Source organism: Thunnus albacares, chromosome 8 (genome assembly GCF_914725855.1).
Source record: "Thunnus albacares chromosome 8, fThuAlb1.1, whole genome shotgun sequence".
In the NCBI taxonomy this organism is placed as follows: Eukaryota; Metazoa; Chordata; class Actinopteri; order Scombriformes; family Scombridae; genus Thunnus; species Thunnus albacares.
The window spans coordinates 6,464,747-6,476,980 of NC_058113.1; the positions used below are offsets into that span (position 1 = coordinate 6,464,747).

The 12,234-nt window shown below is 38.9% G+C and overlaps 1 protein-coding gene across 6 annotated transcripts in view; it reads left to right on the plus strand.

The window, feature by feature from the left end:
* spire1b (spire-type actin nucleation factor 1b) overlaps positions 1 to 12,234 on the plus strand; it is a 40,430-nt gene that overhangs the window by 13,981 nt on the left and 14,215 nt on the right. For 3 of the 6 annotated variants that reach the window (XM_044359529.1, XM_044359528.1, XM_044359530.1), the window contains exons 3-8: positions 819 to 1,055; positions 4,057 to 4,182; positions 10,414 to 10,488; positions 10,677 to 10,766; positions 10,870 to 11,034; positions 12,139 to 12,225. In XM_044359529.1, the coding sequence (XP_044215464.1) occupies positions 819 to 1,055; positions 4,057 to 4,182; positions 10,414 to 10,488; positions 10,677 to 10,766; positions 10,870 to 11,034; positions 12,139 to 12,225 (780 nt within the window). The remainder of the gene's footprint in view (positions 1 to 818; positions 1,056 to 4,056; positions 4,183 to 10,413; positions 10,489 to 10,676; positions 10,767 to 10,869; positions 11,035 to 12,138; positions 12,226 to 12,234) is intronic. The other 3 variants (XM_044359532.1, XM_044359531.1, XM_044359533.1) reach the window with 1 other exon arrangement.

Here is a 12,234-nt window from a genome sequence, read left to right on the forward strand (position 1 = left end):
AAACACTGGTAAAAGCCACATTATGGACTGCTTGACTGTTGGTTGCTAAAGCAAAGAAGTCCCTTTTGACAAAAGAAACCTCTGTGTAAAAATTATAACATTTTTTCAACTGAAAATGAAAGTTTTTAGCCACATTTTAGACAAGATGTGAATGTTTGGAGCATGCTGCTGGAGTAATTTGAGATTTTTAACCGTTTTTCCTCCATGAAACCTTGCTATTTAAATGACTTCAAGCACAAGATGACAGCATCGAATTGACCTCTTACATACTTTGGCTCTTGCTTCTGAATATTCTGAATACTTTCATCTTCAAAACACTGTGTCTATATTGGGACATGCATGATGTGAGGATAGTCTTTTTCCATCATGCGTCAGTTAATCACAAGATCTACTATCAGTAATCTGCTCCCAGGGTCAGCTTGTCACAGGCCAGAGAGTGTGTGTGTGTATGTTTGCGTGTGTGTATGAATGGCAGAGGAAGCCTCTCTCATCAAAGGTTGAGTTCTGAGGTCACCGTATTACAGCTGTCAAGCTTGGCGCAAAAAAGAGGATCATATTGCATAACAAAGACACAAATACATATTTGTTTTTTATTATGTGGCAGATGAACAGCAGGATAATGTACAAAGAAAGGCAAAGGGTGCATTATTCACAAATAATGTATGCTTAATATTTCTGAATTAATAACATAATGTTCATAGATAGAAGAACATGCAGATTGGGTAACTGGTAAACTTTACAGATGGAGGTGGAACAAACAGAAAGATATGAAGATATGTTTGGTTCCAAAGTGTACATTGTCTCCTGTGATCTTGCAGGTGATTGAGTCTCTGGGCATCATGATCTACAAGGCTCTGGACTATGGGCTGAAGGAGAATGAGGAGAGGGAGCTCAGCCCTCCCCTGGAGCAACTCATCGATCTCATGACCAACATGGCCGAAGCTGAGAAGGACGCCTGCCCCGACGAAGGCTACGAGGCCACAGAGGAAGAGGACGAGGCAGAGGATGACCCTGACAACATCTGCAGTGTTCATGGCTACAGAGATATCCTCAAGGTAACAGAAACCGACTGTTGTCTCGTCTGTGACGTCTGTCCTTTTTACTGATTTGAAACAAATCATTGTTGTAATTGCTGGAAATGGAAAACACATCACTCCCTGTTTTCCTGTGGATTTTTCCTTGGACAGACTGCCCCTCCAAGAACTAGACACCAAGTTTAAAGATGCACTAATCAGTATTTTCTAATGGATATCCCTTCAGCACTGCAGCACATTTTAGCGTCTTTCAGCTTTTTGTTTTGGTTCACCGTAACTTGGTTTAGTCTCACCACTCTCAACCTTGTTTCCAGCTGCATCAGGCAGTTGTTTACAGTGAAAAGGCTGATAAACCTACTGTACACTACCTGCCCAGCACCAAACTGCACACAGAGACAACTTAGCTGGTGGATGTAGTGGGAAATTTAGCAGCAAAAGGACCAGCTATATATGAATTTAATGGGAAGACAGTGTAGGGAAATCAAGATCTGTGTCACATGACATCTTTTAGATGACTTGTTTGTTAGCATAGCAACTGTGCTTTGAAACAAGCAAACCGTTAAATAGATTCTACACAGTGTATTTATACGACCCATGCACATTTAATCAATTGTGCCATAAAATCATATATAATGAAGCATGAAATATAAAATCATACAGTGAAACTGACCAAAAATAGGAAATGTTTCAGTCTTGAACTCATGGATTCCAGTGAAGAAAGAAGTATTCTGATCCTTTACATATTGTAAACAACCATTATACCATTATAACAATTCAAAATTACTCCTTTACATGTAAAAGTCCTGCATTCAAAATCTTACTCAAGTAAAAGTATGTAAGTATTATCAGCAAAATATGCTCAAATAAGTATCAAAAGTAGAAGTATACATTATGCAGAAGCCTCCTTTCAGAATGCTATTTATCAGTTGTATTATTTGATTGTTATTGTATTGATTATATTATTACTGACACATTGACTTGTAAAAACGAATTTAATGTCGTAGCTGGTTGAGGATGAGCCTGTATACTTGTGGCTGTTATTCTGTATTGTATGTTTGTTTTAGATAGATATTTAAATTTGAAAAACTAGTAAATAAAGCTGTTGAATAAATGTTGTGAAGTAAGAAGTACTATACCTCCCTCTGCAGTGTTGTGGAGTAGAAGTATGAGGTATTGTAGCTTAAAATGGAAATAATTAAATAAAGTACATCTTTTTTTAAACTTCACGAACAGATAATATATATATAGGCTCTCTCTTATGATGTATGTGAGAAAATGAAATTGTTGTTGGCTTTGAACACAGAAATTACTACCACAGTGCAGCCGGCTGCCTGGCTCACCCTTGCTGGGAGTCATGTATCTCTCTTGTCCAATGGAGCAGAGAGTCACTGTGTCAGTCCTCACATGGCCTGATACTGTTTACATAATAGCCACATACCCAGTCACACACACACACACACACACATACACAAACCAACACTGCTCTCCAAGGAGATGTATCAGAGCAGTGTGGCAGTCTGTCTGGCCCAATGGCTTGCTAGCTGTCACTTTCAGTTGCTGTTCAGTCTGTGTTTTTTACCCTCAGTCCATTCACTCTCTATGCTCCCCGAGTTTACCTTTTGTCCTACTGTACTGTCCCTAACTGACATACAATACAATTTATCTTGGTGATACATATTTTAATGTAACTGCTGCATTTTTATGTGAGCAAAAACAGCATATAGCAGTTTTCTTTGCCTCTGGAAACAACACTGTCTCTCATTCCAGGACTTTGAGAAATGTAGGCAGGTTAACGTTTATGAAGAGACGGTTGTTATTTTCTGAGTTTGGTGAAAATATCTCTAACTGGAATGCAGTCTGAACAAATGGATGCCAGAGCATGCCAAGCAGTGACCCAGAGTACCTTCTGCTCCTCTGAAAGAGACAAGCACATATTCTGTCATCACTGTTGGTCTGTGTGTGTGTGTGTGTGTGTGTGTGTGTGTGTGTGTGTGTGTGTGTGTGTGAGAGAGAGAGAGAGACCTCAGGCATCCTGTGAATTGTGTTGAGCAGTCAACAACAGTTATTTACAAATGTCTGCAAATCTTTTTGGGCATTTTGCTTTTATGCAGTGTCCCTGAGATGCCTAAGCAAAGCTTAACAGTTTGACATCATTGTCTCAAATTGTGGAGGTGCAGAGATCAGGTGTAAATAAAGCCTAGACCAGATAAAAACAGATATGTTTCCTGAAAATTAGAGTTGTGTTGTTGGTGTAGACTGCTGAATGAAATTTGTATACTGTACTGAATAATAAAAGAGGCATTTCATAATGCAGATTTCTTTCTGTGATGCAGAAAATGAAACAATATGACTATAACTTCTGTTCCCTGAAGTGGAGGAACGAGGTACAACAAGGAACTGTTCTCTTGTCCCATTTGTCCAGCCTTTACTACAAAAAAATCCGACTTATAGCTGAAGAAGAGTCACATCAGTTGTTTTTAGCGTTGTTAGCTAATGAGCCAAAAGACAAGCTAATGCAAATAGTTTTATCATATCATGCTAGCCTCTACTGGACTGTTATGTTTTCTGCTAATGTTTATTTGGGCAAATATCACAGTTAGCTAGATAGTCACTTGTCACTGTCACTGATAAATTGTGAAATAAAGGATAAGCTTGAAATTAAAGTTATTTAGATGCTGACACAAACAAAAACTGAAACAAATCTCAAACTCATAGTTAGCACAATGTTAGAAAATGCTAATGTGTGCATGTTGCACTGATGGGAACAGAAATCCTCATCACACACTAAGAAGGCTGTTCAGTTAATGCTTAAGAGCAGGGGACCTCCAACATGGCTTCCAGAGGGTGATTTACATAACCTGAAATCCCTTTATTGAGCTCTTGATAATGCCAAATAACGTGTATTGAGAGCTAACACTGATTGTTTTTCATTCATTTCATTGTCCTGTTTACAGTAAATGTAGCTGTGTAAACCGTCCTCTGAAAATGTTTTTTTCTCTTTGCTTCAATGTCTATCTTACAGCTGTGTACAGGTCATCTGCCCAGTCTGTCAGACGCCCCCAGTCACTACCAGGCAGTGTGTCGGGCTCTGTACACAGAAACCAGAGAGCTACGCACTTTCCTGGAGAAGATCAAGAGTGCCAAAGAGGTGGGTCCTTATCATCACTATGATCATCATGGCTGGAGGCGTGTAATCCGTTCTTTTCAAAGGCATGAGTTGCAATTTAAGCCATCAGATATGTGTTTTAGACACACACAAAATACTGCAGATACAGGAAATTACAGGGAATTATAGTGAAATATAAACTCATGCTTTATAATTGCAGTCTCATTCAAAAACACTGCCTAAAGTTGCTGCACAGGGCATTCCTCTCACATAAAGGGTTACAGGATTATCACTGGCCTTTACGGTGACTATGAAGGACATAGAGAGGCATCACTTCAGGAGATTTAGCACTGTGACCTTACATGCCCCATGCGCCCTGATCTGATTCTCTACTCTGTCTGTACCACTGCCAACATCGGGTAACATTTACATTGTGAAGCTGCTGGTGCCGATGGTGAAGGCAAGTCCCTCATATTCACATGATGATTATATTCTCTCATTTCTTGCCATTTTGTAAATACATAGAAGCGATTTACAGTATTTGATGAATGTGGTTATGTGAACGTAAGTGAAAATATTAGGTACAAAGAAAATAACTCTTATGTAATAACTGTAAACCAGTCGAAGTGACTGTGCTTCCATGATGTCAGTTTTTCTCTGTGCTGCTCTTGTATTAAAGGTTCAAATCAGGAAACCAGCGGAGCATAACAGTCATGTCTGAGTCTGACATCTCGTCTGCTTCAGTAATAAACCGTCACTCCGGAGGAGGGGCTGGATTGTAGCGTGTAATAGGCATGGACATAACAGATACACAGAGATGAGGACAGCAGTCAGACAGTTTCCTGCGTGACAGAGCAGAGTCAGTCAGCTGATACAGAAAGGCGTCCATGGTAATATGTGTGGATAAAGAAATGAATGGACACATCAGTGCACAACCTATATTGCTCATGCTATGACATAATGCCCAATAACTCTGAGGTCAAAGCCCACACTTACAGCTCATTCTTTTGATTTTTATGCATCACTTATTGCTTATAACATGTAGAAATAAACAGACAAAATCTGACTTGTGGTTTAGATTGTCTACTCAAAGTAAAAACATAATGCACAGAAAAAAATAAGTCCCTTAAAAGCGTCTTAAAAATGTTTTGAAGCTCTGAATTGATTGCCTCAAAGTTCCCTTAATTTGCAAGATTAGAGGACTGTCTTTAATAAACCTTAAATAAACTGACTTGAAAAAACCTTAAATTAAGCTATTAAAGTGCTTAATCTGTAATATAATAGTAGAATGAAGGGCATCAGCAACAATTTATAACTTAATTGGGGTGTTAACAATTATATTTAGTTTTCTTGCACCAAAAGTTACTTACTCAATGCCATTCCACCTAAATATTCATATGGAAAGTTTAAGATATGTTCTGATGTTTTGTTCCCTAATGTATATACGGTATTATCCCAGTGGTGATTGGTCAAAGTCTTACCCTTCCTAGTGAATTATTGTGACGTGCAATAGTTGTTGATGAGGAGGAAAAATAGAGACAACCTTAAGTATACATCCATGAAAGCTATTGCATAGTTTTGTGACATCAGCACCCAGATATCTTCATCTTATCAGTTTAAATCAAGTTTTTTAAGGTGTTATCATATAGATTTTTTAATGATATGATAACATTAATTTGAAGTATCGCTGAACAAGTGCTTGGATGGTTACAATGCTGATAAAATATTATGTTTTCTGGTATATTTGTTAGGTATTGGTTGTGATAAATCAGGCTGATGGAGGACCTTTAATAATTATTTTTCAGTTCATTGGTGTTGTCCCTGACAACAGCTATAAACTTTAACAAGATGGTATAAGTGCTGTTTCAGGGGATTTTTAGAACTTGGCAGGGAAAAGCCAACATTTTTTCAGGGTTTTTTTCCGGTATTAGCACAAAATACCAGCTATCAACAGCATTGACACAAACTGGACTAGTATACGTCACTACTGCTGTAACGTCCTAACAGTCCGAGGCAGCTGTGCAGTGTGTGGATGACGGGCCCTGCTCTCACACCCTGCAGGCTGACAGGTTGAAGTGGGCTACTTTGAAGAAGGAGTGACACGTGTGTAGTTTGTGTTGGACATAGATGACAATATCTGTCGACATGCTGACTCTCATTCTGCCAAAACCACTGAGGTCAAGTCCCCACAACTAAAAGTCATTTCTGAGGGTCCTATAATCGTGGTAGGTGGGCCTGTGATGTAACATGTTTCCAAGTTGTTCACATACCATGAAGGATTAAGGCTTCCCACAATACATTATTGGTATGGGTCATATGTTTATATTCAGGGTGTGTCAGGTGATTTCCAATTATTACCTTTAGTTGACTTTTTCAATGAGTTAGAATGCACCATAATTATTGCTTCCTACTTGATAAAAAGGCTTGAATAGTGACTTTGGAAAAATTAATAAGAGCTGATAATGTGATTCTCTCATCACAGATGCATTATCGGCTTATTTTCATTTACCCCAAGTTCACATTCAGGCTTTTCCTCTGAACACAAAGCTGTATCTTGTTGCTGTACATTTTTCTATTCTTCAACTCATTCATTAAGATCAAGTACAGGAGTCATTTTGGGCTTTCATTCTGCTCAGGAGCATTTTGGAGCTCAGCTGTGGGTTGGAAAACTTCCCGTGAGGAATGGTGTGTGTGTGTGTGTGTGTGTCTGTGCACCACCTCAGGGTTCCTTCCTGCTATGCACTACTGCGGCTGCCCTTTTACTGTGTGTAATGCATCTGAATGAATAGAGGGGATTTGGTAGGTTACATAACTCTCTGTTAGGACAGAGAGAGGAGAGAGAAGACTCTTATTGCAGGGTGGAGAAGGCTGAGAAAGAAGCGTTAAAAACAAGCAAAGTAAAGAGGTAGCATTTAAAAACACTGGCACCATCATTATCTTAATCATTTAATATTTTCTTAAAACAAAAATTATTTTTAAAGAATCACTAGTAAAAGGAATCCATATTAAGTAACACTTAGTACATTTATAATGTAATACACAATTTACAGTGTAATTTCATATGAATGAGGTACCAATGAAATACTCAGTGGTTCCTACTGGTACGTAAATGTAGGTACAGTGAAAACAAGACTGTGTGGAACAAGAGAGTTAAAATGTGGGCCGAAATATGAAGTGTTGAAAGTGTGCTCCCCTTTTGATGCCTTAATTACACAGAACTGTATGAACAAGGTTGTTAACACCATTTACCCAAACTTCAGTTTTGTTTGCCAGTACAAACATACTTTGTGTATGATTTATTGCTCCCTTCCTCTAAAATGCCCAAGTGTTACTCCTTTTTTCCTCCCAAGCCTTGTTTTCTTCCATTTCACCTTCGTTTAAGTACCAGTAGAAATCAGTAAGTATTTTATAAGTACCTGATTCATATAATGAAATTTTTGTGTAAATCGTTATGTTATAGGTGTTATAAAGGGTTAGGGGATGAAATGAGATTGAAAGACCCTCATGAAATTAACATTGTATAATGCAATCTAAAATAAAATGTCTATTATTATATCCTACTTTTTATATGATATCTTCCTCTTTTTATAGCCACAGTAGTGTGTCTCTGTGGACGCATATGGATCCAGTCTTTATTCCAGACTGTAATATCTCCACAACTATTGGATGGATTGCTGTGACATCTGGTACAGATATCCATCATACCCAGAGGATGAATCCTGCTGATTTTGGTGATCCCCTTACTTTTACTGTAGCGCCACAATGACGCTGACATTTCTGTTTATTTATGTAATATCTCAACAACTATTGGATGAATTGTCATGAAATTTGGTACAGACATTCATGTCCCCCTCAGGATGAACTGCAATAACTTTAGTGATCTTTAGTTTATTGTAATGAACTTTTCATTTAAACTGCAAATTAGCAAATGTGCATAAATTCTTGTGAAACAAACGATACCTGTGTACATTTGCCTGATAATGTGTTTGTGGTTCATTATATTAAAAAAGACATTGAAAAATGCAATAAACATAAGTAGGAAATTATAAGACGGAAGTCAAAAATAAGCTTGTCTCTAGATTCTAAAATAAAGTAGTACATGTGACTTTGCTCCAGTGTCATCATCAACATTATGAAAGAGTGAATTGCTGTGAAGCCTCGTGGTGAACTGGTAAATGTGAGGCGAGGTCAGTTAGGCCAGTATTTGTGTGTTTATGTGTGTCTATGCATGTGACTGTTCCTGTGATTGCATATTCATGCCCGCATGGATGCACACACAGATGAGTGGGAGCAGCATGTGTGGGTGTGTTCTGTGATTTTGGCTGTTTGGTAATGTATGTATGCGTCTGTGCCTGTGTTTATCTGATACACAGCCTGTGTCTCCTTGTGTGTGTGTCCATATATATGTGTGTGTGTGTGAAATACCCAGATGTAAGATCAGCTGTGAGCAGCCCATTCCCCAACCCCCCACCTCCCGGTCTGTATGGGAGAGCTCTGTCAACCCACAGGGGATCCGTCTTTATCCGTCCACCTCTACTAGCCATCGCTGCCAAAGAGATGCTTTGTCTCTCCACAAAGATGCCGCCTACTGCTGGAGATTCAAAGAAAAGCAGCTAAATTAGTGGTGATTCACAGAAACAACTCTGGCTCCTATTTGCTCACGGATCAGTGCTTCTAATCAGCTATTGAGAGAGAAAATGAATAACAGACAGAGAGAGCAGGATTACTGACTGGAAGAAATGAGGTTGTAGATGCAGTTGGTAATTGGCCTAATTATTCATGTGAACTTGCAGGAGCAGGACTGTTGGTCTTGTCCACATGAGGGTTGCTTTGCATGATTTAATTAAAATACTGTCTCCATTATGTGCAGAGAACACTGCTCAATCAGCCTTTTGAAATGGAAATATGTGGCTTTGATGTGATTTCATGATGCACCACTCATACCAATGAGATAATGGTGATGAAAAGCAAGAGAACTAATCTCTCTTTAGGCTCTTCACTTGCTAGATTAGCACTGATGGGCTGTTATAAATCATTAAACACTTCAGTGTTACCTTGTGACAATGGAGTACTGTACACACTGTAGGCATGCAGAGTTATGATGCAGCAAAATGCATTATGTTGTGAGCGATATTATGTAACTGATACATTGAGCCTACAGTCCAGTTGCTGCAGCTGTTTCCCTGGCAGGATGATAGTGAATTGTGATTTCCCTGGTGGGTTGAGGTCTTAACTCTGCCGTCAGCTGGGCAGGCTCCCGTGACTGTCTTATCAAACGCTCCTCCGCTGTGACGCGACAACCACAGTCTCACCACAAATATTAACCAGGGGGAACATGTGTTCTGTCTCTCTGTCCTCGGTCACAGTTACACAGGCATACTGACGTCTTGTTGAACTTTTAAACCAGCAGTAGAGGAATGCACGTTAGCTCGCTGCCTTGTGTTCCACAGATAGGCTGTCAGTCAGAATTGACTGTTTTACAACACTTTTAATGGTGTCACGTTATGAAGGTTCACACAGGTGTCATGATGGAGGAGCTTAGTGTTGACTGCCTGAAAACGGGGACTGTGTGAGCTTCATTTCTCATTTTTATTTCTTCCTTACATAGCGAGTTTGTGATGAGGTTTTTCTGTTTTTTTGAAGACACATTCATTTCAAGAACTATAGATTTGAACATAATGGGCCTCGCAACAGACATTTTGACTCAACATAGTAGGAAAAGCACAGGTGTTACAAAGAACATTAACAATAGCTCTGCTCTATTCAAGTGTCCCGGTAAGTCATGACAGTGTGACAGTGAGCCAGCATGCACGATATCAGGACCCTGAAACTGAAGCAGCTAAATTCAGCCATCATTCATTTTATTATTTCAACTTGTTCTTTTCCTACTGTGAGATATCAGTCTGGAAACAAGACTGGAGGCCATGCTGGCAGCTCTGTGAAGCTATAATACTCATTGTAAAGAAAACTTAACTGTATGATGAATAAAAGCTGAGGTCCAAAGTTTGATCTATAGCAGTTGTGGTGAAATAAATGTAAAAATGGTCACAGTGACAATATTAACATGCTAATGTTTATCAGGACATGTTTATCATGGTTGTTGTTTTAGTTTCATAACATGTGTATTAACGTAAAGCCAAAAGTACAGCTGAGGCTGACGAGAATTCATTTCGCAGGTATTTGGTTCTTTCATCCTTTTCTTTTTAGCCTCTTTCTTTCCTGTGTTTGTGATTTCTTCTTTATAATCTAACACAGTCCTTCTGTTCACACCAGAACCTCCGAAAGATGGAGGAAGAGGCGTCAGAGGAGCCTGGTCGAGACCTGAACGAGCTACAGAATGCTGACTGGGTAGGCAACTAGACTCTTGACCTCTGACCTCAACCGGTCATTTTATCTGATGTCTACTCAACTATCAAGGTCTAACAGGGGAAACAAAGTCCCTTTTGGTGTCATAGAGACCATAATCATACCATAACCTCATGTTGATTTGGTTCTGCATAAGAAATCTTTATGAATGCATGTACCGCTCCAAATAGGCAGTGATAAAAGAACTTCTCAGGAACCATGTTGAGAGGGATAGAACCACTCCCCTTGATGAAGCCTCCTTATTCAGTGTGCACAGAGAGGTTAGAGCACAGATGATTGCTATTGTCAAATACATTCATATCCAAAGGGTCATGGTATTTTCTGCTTCCCCTCTCCCATGCTGCCCTTTGCTTCTTCCATCAGGCTCGATTCTGGGTTCAGGTGATGAGGGACCTGCGCGAAGGAGTCAAGCTGAAAAAGGTGCAGGAGCGCCAGTACAACCCTCTGCCCATCGAGTACCAGCTCACTCCCTATGAAATGCTCATGGACGACATCAGGTCTAAACGCTACAAACTGCGCAAAGTCATGGTCAGTGTCCAGTTTGGCCTCTTGCTGCACTATTGTTCCAGTTCCTGCTTGGAAAAGCTTGCTACACTGTTGCATAATAATTGTTGGCCGGGGTGATTCTCTATTGGAAACCAGTGTAGTGTTTGACTTTCTCTGATGTGGTCATCGTTTTCATGCCAAAAGATATATTCATGTAATAATGACATACTTTTCTTGTTAATTTCTACATACTTAATTATTCTGTTTTAACAAGAAACATCTCTCATTATAACAACATACCACTTTATCTTGTTGTATTGCAAAACTTTCTTGTTATTTCACAAATGATACATGATAAGTTGGTAAGCTGGAACTACACAACACTTCCATATGTCCTTAAAACAAGAAAAAGGCAATTTCTTGTATTCATTTGGTATCTAGTAATAATGAGGAAATATCTTGTTAAATATAAGTATCATGTTAAAATGAGAAAGGTTTCTTGTTTAAGAAGAAACTGTACACATTTGTTTGTCATGGTGGCAGCAATATGCTGCTGTAAGTCACCACTCAGAAAATGCAGCTACATGGAAAATATGTGACATTGCTGATAGTAAAGCTGAAACAATCAGTCAATTCATTAATTAGTTGTTCGACAGAAAAGTAATCAGCAACAGCTCTGATCGTCATTTAATCAAATAAAAATGTCAAACATTCTCTGGTTCTAAATCCTCTAATGTGAGGATTTTGCTGCTTTTCTCTGTTTTATATGATTGTCAATTGAATATCTTTGCTGTAATTTTGGTCAAACAAAATAAGAAAACATAAATTTGGATTTTGGCTCTGTGGAATTGTGATGGACATTTATTGCTATGTTTTTTTTTTACATTTTATAGACCAACAACAAATGTATTAATCAAAAACAGTCAACTACAAATGAATAAGTGTTACATTGTTAGTTGCTGCCCCGATTGATAGTTGAGCTTATGGTCATGGGTTTGGTTGTTCAGCAACAGGCAATTCTACATTTTATTAGAATTCATGATCTTTCTATTTTCAGCGAGTGACTCTTTTGTAAGGTCATAGGATGAAGCCATTTCTGTCTTCCTGTGTCTCTTATTTTTACCCTGTTGTGTTGTTTCTGTTCAGGTGAATGGAGACATCCCTCCCAGGTTAAAGAAGAGCGCTCATGAAGTCATCCTGGAGTTCATCAGATCCAGACCACCTCTCAACCCTGTGAGTGGA